At 36.7% G+C, this 17699-nt stretch overlaps 1 protein-coding gene across 9 annotated transcripts in view; it reads right to left on the minus strand.

The window, feature by feature from the left end:
• LOC137487222 (uncharacterized) overlaps positions 1-17699 on the minus strand; it is a 51276-nt gene that overhangs the window by 22982 nt on the left and 10595 nt on the right. For 4 of the 9 annotated variants that reach the window (XM_073936020.1, XM_073936019.1, XM_073936018.1 and 1 more), the window contains exons 1-4: positions 7847-7926; positions 6149-6354; positions 4799-4980; positions 368-471 (exon numbers count right to left, since the gene is read on the minus strand). Coding sequence is in view for 1 of the 9 variants with exons in the window: in XM_073936012.1 (XP_073792113.1) it covers positions 6149-6320 (172 nt within the window). In the remaining 8 variants the exon portion in view is untranslated. Of the gene's footprint in view, positions 1-367; positions 472-4798; positions 4981-6148; positions 6355-7846; positions 7927-17699 lie in introns of those variants that run through there. The other 5 variants (XM_073936015.1, XM_073936014.1, XM_073936013.1 and 2 more) reach the window with 3 other exon arrangements.

The following is a 17699-nucleotide window of genomic DNA, read 5'->3' on the forward strand; positions in this document are numbered from 1 at the left end:
CAATAACTCGCCTAATTACCCTAACCTGCCTAGTTAAATATCTAGTCACATATTATTTACTGTCATCATGGCAAAGATAAAATAGATCAGCTATTAGAAATGAGTTATTAAAACTATTATGTTTAGAAATGTGTTGAAGAAATCTGCTCTCTGTTAAACAGAAATTGGGGAAAGAATAGACAGGGGGGCTAATAATTCTGACTGAACAGAAAAAAGAAACTCAAACAGGTTTTAAACAAGTGGCGGATGAGGAATTTTCAGTATTTAACTGTCCCTTTAACATATTTTACGTTTAGATGATCATATATGAGGTTTGTGTTTATAATTTCCGCATAAAATCAGAAATCAGAAAAGTAAAATTAATGACCTTCAAGATTTTTGGCAGGAGATTTCTCAGGGTCTTTTTCATCGGGTTTGGTCTTCTCTGGAGATTTTGGCTTGAGGACGGTTGTTTTCTCACTCAGTACAGTTCTGGAGAAACAACATTTATCATATGATCTACAGTACATGATAAAATCACACATAAACTGCTATTATATACAGCATTTCATAAGAAAAGTTGCATTTTTATATGATAAGGAATGCTAGTATGAACTTAAAGGCACAATACGTATGATTTTTCATTAAAATATGCAAAAACCACTCGGACAGTGTTATATATTTTGCTGTCTTATGTACATACATTATCCACACAAATTTTTGTAGAATATTGACATTGAGATAGATGTAATGTGTGCTGTGTGTTCATGCTAATGTCATCACACACATTTCTGCTTTGGTTTTCTAGAAAACAGGGAAACAGCAGCGAGGCTTTAATATGTTGTGTGTTTTATTCAACTGCACATAGCAGCATTATAACAGAAGCCTAAAGCAGGTCGCACACCAGAAGCGCCGCTCGGCGCCACGACACGGCGCGAACATGACAGTTTAAAGTATCACACACCAGACACGCACATTAGAATGATATTTAACATGAAACTAATCAGATGGCGCTCTGTGGTGCGGCTGAAAAAGGAACTGCATCCTGAGCGGTGGCCGGGCGCCGCCGACAGCCGCCGACTTGCAGCGCCGGTGTGTGTATCCTAAAGAAACTTATGCTTGAATTCTAAAATGCATGGCGCTGCGTGGCGCTTCTGGTGTGCGACCTGCTTAACATGTATTTAGTCTGATAAAAAAGGGCTGCTTCTCCATGTGATCACAAGATAAAGAACCAGAAGCGTAGGACTATGGCATAATAAAAGCTCTGCTGCTTTCCTGTGCTGAATGGTTAATACTAATAGTGTTGAATAACTTTACTCATCAACATAAGTCCTGTAGAATAATGAAGACCACAACTCCCATGATTCCACACTCAGGGTGCTTTCACACCTGTGAACAGATTCATTTGTTCCGAAAACAGGGATTAAATTGCTTCATTGTTGCTCTTTGTTCTTGGTGCGGTTCACTTTCACACGGCAAAGTTTCTAAACAGACCAAAAGAGCTAAAACAAGTCATGTGTGAGTAAACTCTCCTCACATTGGTCAGAGTTTCACGGTTTATTTTGAAGAGTCCTGCTCTGCTGTCAGGGGGGCTGGGGGTTTGGTGGTGTTTGACAGGATGCGCGCAAGGTGTATGAAGACTAACGCCTGTTTGACACTGCAAGCGTCAGCGGCGCGTGAGCAGAGCGTGTGTTTTCGGCGTCCATGTTAACAGATTAGAGCTTTCATACCGCACGCAGCAGCAGCGCGTCAGAGCGAGGCGTGAGCGTCGCAGAAGCAGCAGTGCAGCGATAGTTTCAGCGCTGGGTCTATTTTTGACGCGCTGCTCACGCTCAATTAAAGTGACAGTGCACTGATAATGACCAAAACACATTGACTGACGTAGCAATTTTACCCAATAAATGCGTTAATAATGTCAAATGGTTTATATATAGTCATTCAAATGAACTTAAAACGATTAAAAACGGCAACACACATTTATTTAGGCCCGAACTACAAAACCAAATGTAAAACAATTTTAGTATCAGTTTTGCTTAAGTTGCACACTAGTGTTGTAGGAGAGGGGAAATAGAATATTTACGGGATTTGTAGTCCATAGCGAAGTGTATTGTGGGTAGTGTAGTTCGACACGCATGCTGGATTATGTGAGCTCGCTGTGTTCTGTGCAGCTGAGCAGAGGAAGAAAGTTTTAATCGGCTTTGTTTTATGTTCACTCGAGTTATTCCTACCGGGAACTGTTTGCACTGTGAATCTGACAACACGAAAATAAGTAAAAGAATGGCATGTATTGGTTACTTTTGTCCGTCTCATCATCTGCACGAGCATGAATTAACGAGCTGTTATTCTGCCGCTGGACATCACTGAAGCGGAGAAAGTAACACTAGTTTGATCATGTATAAATATCATTATAACTATATTGTATAAATATGATTATAACTAGGTCTACAGCAACCTGATAATCAAAAAACAAATGACACGATATTACAGGCGATTGTCCTCTGACTAGACACTTCTCATATAAGTTAGCTTGAGAAGCATACAGTACTATTTGATCTAGAAAATTTGTAAAATAAACATTTGCAGGTTAAAGAAACAGTATAGGGGGGGCTTTGGTGCAGATGAAAAGTTTAAAAAGTGTATTTGTATATAGAGAGACAAGGGTAACTAGATAGAATAGACAGAGATAGGTTGATCTCTGCAGCAGCTGCCGAAGAGCTGCGCGCTGCAGACGCAGCTGGTGTGAAAGGCAAACGCCTGCGTGCTGCTACTGCTCGACATACGCGCTGCTCACACGCCGCTGACGCTTGCGGTGTGAAACAGGCGTAAGGAGCGAGGAGGGATTCGGTGGGGAGGGTTGAGAAGGGTGCGCAACGTGTTTGTGGACTGGGAGGGTCCACTGTGCATTTGCGGGAGACTTTCGGGAGACTTGCGATGTCTGGAATGACCTCCCGCCCTACTCATAATTCTGTCTTTATATAGCCGTATGCCTATTACATATCCATAAAACACTGTGATATAGCCGGGCTCGGATCGTATCGCTTTCTTACTACAATGGATCCGCTCCAGAGTTCATTTAAATCAAGTCGAGACCACCTCATTCAGGCAATCTCAGACCGATTGTTTTGGCACGGATCCGAGCGCGACTGCTGGATTCACATATGCCAAACAAACCACCCTAACTGGGCAAACGAGACATGTTCCGAAACAAAAGTCTAGGTGTGAAAGCACCCGTCACACAGTCATCAGACTACACCTTTGTTTGTTGTGAATACATGCCCTCTAGTGGTAAAAACTACATACTGCACCTTTAAATATTTAATCGGTCACACTTAGCAATAAGATTTCATTAGCCTCCTAAAACCCAGTGCTATTTTGGGATTTCCACCTGGATTTTGCCTACCCAAATTTAAAAGCTTCCAAAATCCACACGCAGAGGTGTAAATGCAAAAATGTAGTATCATTTTATAGAAAACCCTTTGAATTTTCATAACGCACCATAGAAAGTGTTTAAAATAACTGTATATGATATCTGTGTTACACTGGAGCGTTTTAAAGCCGTGATTCATCAGCGGATCACTCATATGTCAGCTTATATCCAAATCAGCTGATGGATGTGACTTTAAAACAGTGTTCCTTTATATGTGGTTACACTCAGTAAATAGCAGTGAGTTCGATAAACCAACGACCTTCACGGCCAATTGCAGTCATTTCTGTTGAGCATGTGAACACAATGGCAAATCAGCGCTGTTTAAGAAAGCGCTCAATGGCGCTCAAATGTTAGCGTGAAATGGAGGTTTTTAAACAGCATCACAGGCTCGTTCTGAAAACATAGTCCCATGGACGTTTCTGGAGACCGCGAATTATGTAGCCGGAGGTACGTATGGTATGGCTGCATTAAATTTTTTTTAAACGAACGCTAACTGTGGAAGGCTTTCCCACCGCAACCAGTTTGTCCAGTTAACTCGTCGTGTACATCAACGGACTTGAGACGCCAGACGAGGACAAGGACGGTGGGATTCGAGTCCAGGGAGGAGCGGTTCCAGAAATCAGGTAAGACAAAAACAGAATCCAAAAAATAAAATGAAGGAGTGAATAACAGGGTGAGAATGTGGTAAAATCCAAAAACATGGTAAAAATCAGACGAGGGCTTTTCTTTTTCTGGACAGCTTTTGAAAATCATTGGTTGGGTTTAGGGAAGTGAGTGGGCGGTTCAATCGATAAAATTGGTTGGGTTTAGGGAAGAAGGAGGGTGGGTCGGTCGAAAGCGGCTTCCAGTGGGTTTACTCGTGGACAGCGGGCGCAAACGGCACTAGCGGGAGAACTTACTCAAGAAATTGTAGATCTAAAAAAGCGTACACAGCGGCCTCTTGTGGATTTGCGAACACCAAAAATGCATGAATAAGTACCTCCCGGGATGTATTTTGCGGTCTCCAAAAACGTCCATGGGACTACGCTTTCAGAATGAGCCTGGGTTGTTTTTAAAACTTCAGTATCGATTGGTACCGAATTCCAGTATCGTGACAACACTATAAAAGCACATTTAAGACACTTCAAGACTTAATAAAAAGGAAAACAAACTGTAGAAACAAACAAAACAGCAATGTGTTGAATGCAACATATAATGTCTAGGGTTTAGCTCCAACTTGCTTCAACACACCTGCCAGGAAGTTTCTAGAATGCTAGTTAGAGCGTGATTAACTGGTTTAGGTGTGTCTAATTGGGGTTGGAGCTAAACTCTGCAGGACACCGGCCATCTAGGATTGAGTTTATACACCCCTGGTTGTATAAACTCAGAGCAAAGTAAATAAGCATAACTCACCTAGCAGCTCCACGACCTGAATGAGTACAGAAGTGGGCACCGTGTCCAGCTCATCCTCAGAGCGCTCTATGGTTTCTCCTACACTGTAGGTTAGCTGCTGTTCAGCGAAGGCCATCGCCAATGGACACTCAAAAAGCAACGAGTGCAACACCAGCACTGCTCCAGGAGGGGGGGACACACGGCTGTGGACAGAAATATAGATATGAGCTAAAGTCAGCAGGAATGGTCTTAATGAATCTGATTGTTCACTTAGAGAATGCAAAATAATGCAGATCACTGTTAAAATAAAATAAATGTACAGTGGGGAAAATAAGTATTAAACACGTCATGTTTTACTATAAGAGCTGCTGACATGGAATTGAACCAGATTTTATTAAAAACCCAAACAATACAAACATAAACATAAAACAAAACCAAAAAATATGAGTTTTGTGTAATAACAATGAAATGACACAAGGAGAAAGTACTGAACTGTTGAAACGTATTTAATTCATTCATTTTCTTGTCAGCTTAGTCCCTTTATTAATCCGGGGTCGCCACAGCGGAATGAACCGCCAACTTATTTAGCAAGTTTGCATTTAGAACATGCAAACTCCATACAGAAACGCCAACTGAGCCGAGGTTCGAAACAGCGACCCAGCGACCTTCTTGCTGTGACTGCCTCTCCCAACGTATTTAATACTTTATATAAAAGGATTTTTTGGTGATCGCAGCTTAAAGACGCCTCTCACATGGAGACTGAAGCCTCATGCGTTGCTCAAGTGTGAGTTTCTCATAGACTTCAACAGAGATTCAAAATCTTGATGCTTCTGTGGGTCTCGTGTATTATATCTGAGCTTTATTTAGTGTTTCCTATTGAATTCAGTTCAGGTGATTGGCTGGGCCATTCTACAGCTTGATTGTCTTTCTCTGAAAGCATTTGAGAGTCTCCTTGGCTGTGTTTTGGATCACTGTCTTGCTGAAATGTCCACCCTGGTTTCATCTTTATCCTCCTGTTAATGTAGATGTTGGACTGAAGCAGCTCATGTTCATTTACACTGAGGAAGGGCAGAAGGTTGCTAAAGAACTACTGAGAGATTTCAGCTGCTGTCTGGGCTTTCCAAGTCTTTCTACACCCCATTTTTTCATGTGTTCGATTATTTTTCCCTGCATTATTTCATTTTATTGCACATCATTTAATGAATAAAGGAATTGGTTTTATTTTCTTTGTATATATGGATTTCTTTAGTTGTTACCGACATGCAGTGAACATTTCAAGTCTCCAGCACCGTTAGAAATATGATTACTGAGAAAAATGGTGACGTGTTCAATACTTCTTTCCCCCACTGTATGTAAGAGATTGTGACGTGCCCAATTTGTTGTGCACTTTGTCGGTGGGGATGATGATGCTAGGATACTGGTTGGCTGTGGGTGGAGAAGTGAGGCCGGTGTTAGACGGAGAGGCGTCCAGCGGGAAACACACGGCCCCCATCAGGTTCAGCTGGCCATTACGCTGCACTTTATGACTGAATCCATACACCATCACTCGAGCCCATGGAGCTTTGAACAGAGAGGAACTAAGAGAGAGAAAAAATTTAATTAGCATTATCAAATATTTGTACAGGCGGTTCATTCCGCTGTGGCGACCCCAGATTAATAAAGGGACTAAGCCGAAATGAATGAATAAATGAATATTTGAACACAAAATGTCCTTAACACTGAAACTACTGTAATGGCCATAGTGATCATTCTTACCTTTCTCATATTGAACATCACATTCATTCCTATAACTGTGCATTCACACCGAAGGTGGTGAAAACGTCAAAGGTCGCCGTTGCAGCATATCATATCATATCAGTTACATTACCACATAAAACATGCTTTCTAGCGTGAAGATGTTGCACACTTTTCATCAAATTCAATAAACAATGGAAGATCAAGTTGTATGTGGCAAGGTTATAATAGTTTTGGATTTTTCTTTAGTTTTAGTTTCTATTTCGTTTTGCCTTTTTGTTTTCAAATTCAGTTAGTTTTTATTAATTTTAGAGGCAGATTTCCTATTTTTTATTAGTTTCTATATTTTAAAATGTCTTAGTTTTAGTTTAGTTTTTATTAGTTTCAGTATTAGTTTTAGGTTTTTTTCTAAATGAGGATACTTGTTAGGAACAAGATTGAAAATCAACAGGATAAATATTTTATAATTAAAAACGCAGTCATACATTTTTTGAAACATGTATTCAGAGGACACATGAACACTATCATCTACCACAACCATCTAACCATCCTCAAATTCAAATACAACAGCCCACAAGAAAGCAGCCCTAAATACAATATGTGTGCAAGGCTGCTTGTGAGGTTAGACGTAGTGATGGGCAGGGCCGGATTAACCAATGGGCATTATGGGCACATACTCTCCTTCACGAGGAAGACAAGTAGGAATAATAATAAGTGTGTGTATTATGGAGGACTCAGATTCCTAGAACTGGATTGGAGAGGTGTTATCTAAATCATATGCATTACAAGTTTGTAGAAGTTATACATTAAAAATACCCTTAAATATAAATTTTAGTGCTGCTTCAGTGAACTTGAACAAGTATATTAAAATCTATTAACTTCCCTTAGTTGTATTAAAAGAAAATTTTAAAGTGTGCTTAAATGCTTTAAAAATAAGTTAAATCTCTGTAGACTACAAATATATGTACTGTATATCATCTATTTAAAAAAAAATGTGGGCAATACATTATAGATTAATTTTATTTAACAAATATTATATCTATATTATTTTTAATTAAACTATGGGGTGCGGTTATAGGGGGCCTACAAGACATTGTGCCCAGGGGCCTCTGATTTATTAATCCGGGCCTGGTGATGGGAAATTCAGATTTCTAACGCAGATGTTAGGGCTCAACATTATGTAAGTTAGTCGGCAATAGTAATTTCAGTCAGTTAAAACATCATCATGATCTGAAAAATGTCTTACAGTAAAGTTTTACTAACTGTAAACCCGAACAGAATCATGCTTCACTTATTTAAATTTCATCACGATTGTCTGTTATGAAATAAACTTACGTTTTTTCTCCAGATCCTTTCATTTAAGCCCTCGGTTTATCCGCGCTGCAGTTGTTTTAAGTTCAGTTCAGTCATACAGCAGGCTGTACCGTTTGTGTTTGGTTCACTGAATCACGCATGCGCAGTATTATCGGTTCACCAACTCTCAATGTAACGTTACTGTTCTAATAACTGCTTGAGAGTATATATTGGATTATCTAAGAGTCAGAGGGGGTATTAGGCTTGTCATTACGTAAGAAGTGGGTGAATGCTTACTGGAGACGCGAATCGTTTCAAATGATTCAGTTCGATTTGGTGAACTTGTTCAACCGGTTCACTTAGAAGATCCGGTTACAAAGATTCGTTCGCGATTGCGCTACAGAAATGAAACCCATTATTGGGCACAAATGTGTTAAAGTAATAGTTTTAAGTCTCTGTATTTAATGCTATCACCGTGCTGCTGTCATGTCCACTTGTTTTTGTTGCGGGAGCAACAGAGAAGATGACTCGAGGAGAACCGGCTCGATCTGCCCAATGGCGGAAGGAGACTCTGAGGTGCGAAAGGGTCAAACACAAATACCTGCAGCGCGGATTATATTTACTTCTAAAATGCTTACAGTAAGATTATTTATTAGATACATTTACGAATACGAAAATGAAGAAGGTTTTTGCTATAATTCTAGTTAGTTTCAGTTAGTTAAACTCTCGTTTTTATTTTTATTTCAGTTAACGACAATTATTTCACATTTTAGTTTTCAATTTTTCGTTAGTTTTCGTTAACTATAATAACCTTGGTATGTGGTGTGGCTTTGCTTCACTTAATTTTTAAACGTGTCCATATGTCTGAAATATCCTGAAGCAGCAATACTGTTCTGTCTTGTCGCATGAGATTCTCGCTTTTTTAAAGAAAAATAAATAAATAAATATATATATATATATATATATATATATATATATATATATATATATATATATATATATATATATATATATATATATATATATATATATATCATCGATGCACATCAGAAACTCGCCAGTAACTTTTTTTAATGTATGTACCTGTAAGAAAAACATTGGAAATAATTGGAAATCTGGCGTAATAATCAAACCCTTGGGAACAAGTGTGGTCGGAACCAAAGTTCACAGATTGTTTTCTGGACTCTTCTCAATCGGTGAATTTCTACATTCTGATTGCTTGCCGCCGAACCGCGTCATTGCTCATTACCATAAAGTTGACTTGATTTCAACCAATTGTGCCGCAAGCCTTATGGAAGGCCGTTGGGGCCAAAACGTCTGCAACAAACGTGTTAACGCGTAATTGCGTGTTAACACGTAATTTACGCGTTAACACGTCATTTACGCGTTAACACGTTGGTACGTGTTAACACGTCATTTACGTGTTAACACGCAATTTACGTGTTAACACGGTTTTTTTTAACTAGTCTCATTTTTAAAGTGCTATCATTTACTCATTTCTCCAATTAACCTACTTATTATAATATGTGTAAAGTAATTTCACTTAAATCACAATAAATGCTTTGCAGTCAATGATCTGTAGCAGATATTTAGCATTTTAAAAGGCCAGACATCTTCTGTAATGTTATGTTTGATGGCATAATAATGTAAAATATTAATGTTTGTTATTCAGCTGCTGTGATTTCTTTGAAATATGTGTGCAGAGAAATCAGAATGAGATTAATTTGACAAGTGTGTGCAAACACACTTTTTTTTCAGGAACACAAACATACAGTATATACAAATCAACACAAGAACACAGAATGACATAAGTGGATAAAGTAAATAATAAAACATTGGTTACAAAATCATATACAGTAAGGGTTGTGTATATGTATGACTAAAAACAAGTAGCAACTAATCTAATAAAAAAGATCTATAGAGATAAAGATGTGTAGAGATCTGGAGGTTGGGCAGGTGCAAAGCAATAATCCTCTCCGCTGTCCTGACAGTCCACTGCAGTCTTCTTGTGTCTGATTTGGTGATTTCTAGATGGCACTTAAGAGTTTTTTTTTTTTTTTAACTTTTTATACATTTATTGTTTGCAAAACTTTACACTATATACTTTTGGTCTCTGTACTGGAAGCTATAAAATCACCAAGACAAAACACTCTTGTGTGCAAACAATTGACAATAAATAATTGACAAGTTTTGATAAAACTGTAAGCTCTTTTCTGCCTGGTAAGAACAGCCAAAGTTATGATATACTAAATCAAAATTACAAGACAAAAAGTCGAAATAATGATTTATTAACTCAAAATATGACTAAAATCTGTAGAAATGACATAACGACAATAGATGGCGACAAATCACCATCTAAATGTGTAACTTAATTGTCTAAAGATGATTAATCTAATCAAACTTTTTTTTTCTTTTTAAAAGAGTTATTGAATCTTTAACTGAATGTCATTTTTTTCATTCATTAGCTTGTTTATGAAAACTGCATGCAAGAACTTAAACTCAAATGGTCCATGGTAATTTTGTCAAGTAACTTTGCAATGTAGTGGGTAACACATGCAGTTTAGGTCAATTCAATATGAAGTGAATTTAAAATAATATTTCCCACATTATCTTTAACTAACCAAGGACATTTTCACAGTATTATGCCACAGTATCCAATAAAACCAAAATTCTTCTGGAGTCATAAGTCTTATTTCTTATAGTTTATATAAGTGATATGGGTCGATCAATTGTTACTTATGCAAACTTCAATACTTTCTTTAAAATATTAAAGGTGCTGTAAGCAATTTTTCATCTTAACAGGCTGGCACAATTCGGCGACTCTCAAAAAAAAAAAAAAAAAATTGTGGTTAGGCATGCACAGAGCATCTTCTTTCTCACAATGAGTTTCTTCTATCATTCATCCAACCAAGTTCGTTCTTCCGAAGTGATCTGGGAACAAGGTCAGTGCTGCAAAGAGCTTGTAAAGCCTGCCCTGGCTCATTTAAAGTGACCAGCGCAATGAATGATAAATGTCAGTAATAATCAAAACAGTTTAAAACGGGCTTCTCTAGAAATGTAAATATTGCACATAATATGAAAGATTGTGTTCAAGCATATAGCTGACTTGTGCACTTCATGCTATTCTTTCTTCTTGCTCATTTTGTAGATAACAGACCAACAAAAAATTCATTAAAATAAAGATACAAATTATATCAAATGAGTTTTAAAAAGATATATTTTCCAAGAAAGATACAAGTGTATATTTTTGTTCCTGCCCATGAATAGATGATTTTTTTTGTTCTGTGGGAAATGAGGGTTTCTTTAATGCTCCACTGTAATTGGGTCACAAACCCCTGTCATTTGTTTGCTACATTTTTAATTTGTCATTATGTTAAAGATTGTCATAAGCATCTGATTTTTCCTCATTCTAATGTGCTTTCATTTTCTCCTAACTTGCTGCAGGAGTTTTAAAATCCCAACCGATAATGAAATCTGGTTACAGTGCACACAAACCTTAAACGTGCACACACTACAAGACAAAGAAAACTGTGGCATAGCACACTACAAGATACTATTAAGATTGTGCCTGATGGAGCACATAACCTGACTGCAGAATAACTCTGCTTTTTAATGATAGGCTAGCTAACAAATATTTGACCAACTGCCAGAGCGAACAGCCTGCAGAATGAAAAAAAAAATGCTGCTTGAAAAGAGCACGTCCAAACAAATGTCTAATATTATTATGAATAACTATAATAAAAACTACTACTACTACTACTACTACTACTACTATTATTATTATTATTATTATTATTATGGATCAGAGAGAAGACAAAGGCAGATTAACAGAGAATGGATATTTAATGATACTTTAAACAATTTTGAGGTTGTTCAGAAAAGAAATATCATCAATACCAACAAAAAGAAAACAAACAAACAGAACTTAACTTCGGGTTGTAACTGAAACAAGATGATGCCAGTGGAGGTAAACACCGTACAGGATTCACAGGACAAGATAACAGACAGGATAACAAACTGGTGAGCAGGCAGGCAGGCTACATTATCAGGTAATTGCTGTCACACTGTAGAGAAATGAGTCTGGGTAATAACAAATAAATCAGACCATAAATGAGTGAGTGTTCCAGGCTTACAGGGTTATGTAGTGTGAGCGATGATGAGCAACAGGAGAAGGTGATTGGTCTGGTGATTGGGGCTGTGCAGGTGCAGTGAATGAATCTGATTGTCCAGAAGGATTCCTGACAATTATTATTATAAGCTAATATCATAATACTGGAATGTGCCATGCTTTGACTGGCTATTTATTTCAAAAGAAAAATTGTTAGTTGTTGCACTGCATAGCCTATAGTGTGGAAAAATATAATTTACAATGCAACGAAACCCTGGTCTGCAGTAACAGTACTGTCTCTCCCTGGGAATTTTATTTTCTATACTTTAATTTTCTAAACCTTACATTTTAATGTTTAAGCAAATTTATTTCATTGGCTACACATCTGGGTCATAGCAACCACACACACAGAATAAAGTGTGGCTAATAAAAAAAAAAAAGATGGTTTAAGCATATTATAAATTAGCTTATTAATTTATTCATTTGTTAAAACCAACACAATTCCCACCAGCTTTTCTTTTTAGGCTTTCAGGATGTTGTCACAGCCATGAACAGAATAACTGGCTTTATTAATAGCCTTATTGTTATTATTTGACCAACTGCCTATAGGCACAACCTCAAAATGGTTTCTGGCAGTTATAAAAAAAAAAAAAAAAAAAATGCATGCACTCAAGGTGTGCTGCAATTGTCTTTCATATATAAAATAAAAGTTTGTATGTTAGAGGGAAACAGAATTGCGGCTCATCTCGTGCATTTACTTAATTTTATAACAGCCAGTAAGAGATATGCAAACTGGGACATAATGACACCTATTTTAAGGTTTTGCTTATAGCAGGTAATCAAAAATTACCATAATAATAATAATATTTTATTATTATTATTATTATTAGCAGGTTGTTGTTATTCTGTTCATTGTTGTGACAAGGTCCTGTAAGCCTAAAAAGAACAGCTGGGGAGAATCGTGTCACTTTTAACAAATAAATAAATATATATAAGCTAATTTATAATAAGATTAAATGATAGTTTTTTATAAAATAGTGTAAGTATAAAAAAAATGTTGTCCCATAGCCTAAACTGAAACGAGTAGGCTATAGGCTATAAGATTTTTTTTTCAGAGAGAGATAACTGCAGGGCCAGGGTTTTGCATAGTGAATTATATTTTTTCAATACTATATCTTACAATTTTGCTTTTGAACTACATAGCCAGTCAAAGCACAGTATAATAAGTAAAACTGGCCACAATTTAGTTTGGATGCGATAAATTGGAAGAAAATATATACATTAAATACAAAGGCTGGTTATTTTACTGGTGATGAGGCACACTCCAGTGTAACCTTACATTTTGCTCATTATTTTAATTGATAATTTGTTAATTAATACTGGGCGAGGCAGTGGCGCAGTAGGTAGTGCTGTCGCCTCACAGCAAGGTTGCTGGTTCGAACCTCGGCTCAGTTGGTGTTTCTGTGTGGAGTTTGCATGTTCTCCCTGCCTTCGCGTGGGTTTCCTCCGGGTGCTCTGGTTTCCCCCACACTCCAAACACATGCGGTACAGGTGAATTGGGTAGGCTAAATTGTCCGTAGTGTATGAGTGTGTGTGTGAATGTGTGTGTGGATGTTTCCCAATGATGGGTTGTGGCTGGAAGGGCATCCGCTGCATAAAAACTTGCTGGATAAGTTGGCGGTTCATTCTGCTGTGGCGACCCCGGATTAATAAAGGGACTAAGCCGACAAGAAAATAAATGAACAAATAATACTTAAATGTAAAAATGGTATTGAATCTACTTAGAAAGATTTTTTATTTACTTTAAAAAATGTTTGGTGCAAAGTTTAATAGCTGTTAGTTGTGAAAGTTATTGATGTACTCTGGCTCCTTTAAGGGAGGTGCACCGGAAAGTAGGAGAGAGGGAAAAAAAGGAAGTGGAGAAAAGTTCGGCAGATGCAATGCTGTAGTAATGCTGTTTGTGAATGTTATGTTGATGCTCCAGATTAAAGACAAAGAAATGAATTATCACCCTGGTAACCTACGTTTAATTATGATACCCACGTTGGAGAGACTGGTTTGTAAACAGCCAGAAACATGGGTTACAACAGATTTTCAACAAAAATATTATAAGGAAACTTATTTGACAACAACAGATCCTATAAATGTTATAACAAATGCCCTTAATTACCTAGCCTAGTTGACAGCAAACATCAAGTGTTTATTGAGATTGTGTCTGTCATCTTTCTTTATGAAGCATTAAACAGAAGGGCGTACGTTGACCAGAGTGATGTTCAGCTGACGGGGTGCATTTATTTAGCCTGTAACCTACCCTATAGATTTTTTATTTTTTTTTGCATATAATGTTCTTAAAATTTCATTAAAATGTATATTTATAGTTTTATATAAAATATAAATATATAAAAGGCCTGGATAAATTATGTTTTTATAAAAGGTTTGTTTATGGACTATGCGCGTCTCGCTGGCGCATCTGTGACCAAGACAGAACGTGTTTGTTTGAGATGATCAAGACCCACGGTATCCAGAGTAAACCACCAAATGAAAAAGAAGAATAAGAACCACATCCATCAGGAGGAACTGTGGATGCCAGAGGAATCTGTCTGAAATAGATGCCTTTTTAATGAACAAGCATGAATAACATGCAGGTTTTAGAGTATGTGGAATTCCCAGCTTCAACTTACATGTTTTTCATGTTTGTTAACCATTTATTAATATGATTTACCATTAACAAAGCATTTGTTAGTGTAATTATAAACCTTATTATAGTCTGAACTCCAGCATTATAATGTTACATTTGTTCATTAATGGTTCTTGTAAGCACTAATTTGTTAACCTACGTATTAATTAACACTGTAACAGACGTAAATAAGCGTTATCTTACATTTCTTTATGCTGAAGGATCATTTTATTTCTATTGTTTATGGGGGACTTTTATTTTGACAAGAAATCGTTTTTTCGGAGCTAAAAAGTTATGATGAGAGAACAGTATGGATAGCGGGCATTTCATGACGGTTTAACAGAGCTCGTATTAAAAAGGACGGTTTATAAGTTTATTCCTCGCTGCAAAATATGTTGAGCTCCTTTTAAAGGAAGTGGAGCAGATGACGTAGGCTCAACGTAGCCATTGTGTAACGAAACGATTGAGCGCATCACCACATTAATATTCACGAGAAGGATTACAAGCTGCTACGACAGACACAATCATCGTGACACCACAGCTACGTTTTACTTGAATTATTCATGATGCAGTGACCGAAGCACTACGCTGAGCTTACAGTGACCTTACCTCATCATCCAAGATCATGACGAGAGAGTAACGAACGCGGAAGTGCGTTAAGAAATACAAACCGAAAGCAGCAAAATACAAAGCAACAGAGTTTTGCTGCTGCTTAATGTCTTGTTCATCATGGGTAACACTTTACATGAATAATGATGTATTAATATGTAAACTAAACATTACTTTATTATGACTGATGAGTTAATGCATGCCAATCATGAATTAACTTTAACTACAGCATGAGTCACGAGTTCATGTGTGAATAACGGCTACCTTAATTGTTAGTACATGTTTATGCCTAATTTAACCATCATGAACTCATGATATCTTAATGTGTAATTATATTGTGACTTTACTTGGAGGGTCACATCATCATTAATCCATTCTTAACTACTCATGAACTCCTTATGCACGTCCATCTAGTATGTTACACTGAAAAACAATAGAAAAGTGTTCTGGCAGCATCAACATGAACAGGAATTCATGAGTAGTTAAGGATAAGTTAACAGTAATGTGCCCCTCCAAGTCATGACATAATTATACATTAACAACTTATGAGTTCACGTTAATTACTTTTAGCTTAAACTTAAATGTGAATTAATACATTAATCAACAGCATGTACTAACAAGTAATTAAGGTAGCTGTTATTCACACATGAACTCATGTGACTCATGTTGTAGTTTACGTTAGTTCATGATTACTGCATGCATTAGCTTATCATAAAATCATTCATTCGTTTTCTATTCGGCTAACTCCCTTTATTAATCTGTGTTCGCCACAGTAGAATGAACCGCCAACTTATCTAGCATATGTTCTATGCAGCAGATGCCCTTCCAGCTGCAATCCATCTCTGGGAAACATCCATTCACACTCATTGACACTCATACACTACAAACAATTTAGCCTAATTTAACTGTATCGCATGTGTTTGGACTGTGGGGGAAACCAAAGCACCCGGAGGAAACCCAAGCGAACGCGGGGAGAACATGCACACAGAACTCCACACAGAAATACCAACTGACCCAGCCGAGGCTCAAACCAGCGACCTTCTTGCTGTGATTCAACAGCACTACTGCGCCACCACGTCGCCATCATGAATTTATACTAAAGTAATGTTTAGTTTACATATTAATACATCATTATCAATGTACTGTTATTGTAAAGTGTTACCAAATTAAAAAAATTATATAATTACAAATAAATATCAAGATATATCATTTAATTATATATATATATATATATATATATATATATATATATATATATATATATATAATCATTTTCAGATAATGATAACTCGTTATAAAGACATCATTTCATTAATTCTTTTTTTAAAAATAATGCAGTGACACATTTAGTTGGATCTTATATGAAAGCAATTGGCATGACTAGAACGCTAGTAAAAGGATTTTCACTCCATTGTGGTGATACATTAAAGTATTTAGCAGCCTAAAAACACCAATAATACACATGGCCACATCTTATAGGACACATATATCACACAGAATAACAGAATAATGGAAATATATTTACTTTGTGCATGATTTATGCAAATTACTGTAAATATGATTTGCTATTAAGCCATATGAAATGTGTAAATCTGTAAAGTATCTGAAATACAAGTTCATATTTGAATTATATATATATTTTTTTAAATATTGAAAAAATGGGCAACACTGTGCTGCAGTGGGTAGTACTGTCGCCTCACAGCAGGAAGATTACTGGTTTGAGCCTCGGCTGTGTCAGTTGGTGTTTCTGTGTGAAGTTTGCATGTTCTCCCTGTCAGAGATGGGCAGTATTTTACATACAAAATTGTAATCTGTATTTCATTGGCTTTATGAAAATGGTTTTATATTTTGTATCAAAATACTTTAGTGTCTTGTATTTTGTATTTTTCAAATACTGTAAAATACTTTGAAAGTCTACATAATGACATAAAATGCGGCGTCTGATTGATGTTTTCTCAGTTGTTTGCCCAGACTTGAGATCAGAACAGAAAATGTATTAAGAAGGTCATCAATGCTTGAAGTATTGATGGAAATTATGCTCATATAAAGAAAATAACAGACAAATGACAGGGGTATATTTGAGAGCAAGGCAACAATCATTGAAAATGGTATAATGCACAATACCATGAAAAAATATAATATAATGAAAAAAAAACACCTAAAGACAGTGTACTGAAGTTCACCAATTGGGTAAACGAAGACTTTAAGTTAAAGAAGAACTGAAAAAATCTTAAGAAAAAAAGTAAACTGCACAAATAATAGTAGTTCTGGGTGGATTGCTGATGTAGATGGCAAGACAATAAGACACACCACATAAAAATAAGCCCTACAGTGGTGACACCTCTACTTAAATGGTTGTTTAAAATGTCAGAATTTTGATCTGCAGGTGCACTTATATAGTTAATGAAGAGGAAAGATGTCTGTCTAAAGATAGCAAAGTGGCAAAATACAGTATATGAGACACACAAATTTAATAATACTCCAGCCTATACAGACTGTTC

The sequence above is a fragment of the Danio rerio genome, chromosome 21 (genome assembly GCF_049306965.1).
Source record: "Danio rerio strain Tuebingen ecotype United States chromosome 21, GRCz12tu, whole genome shotgun sequence".
In the NCBI taxonomy this organism is placed as follows: Eukaryota; Metazoa; Chordata; class Actinopteri; order Cypriniformes; family Danionidae; genus Danio; species Danio rerio.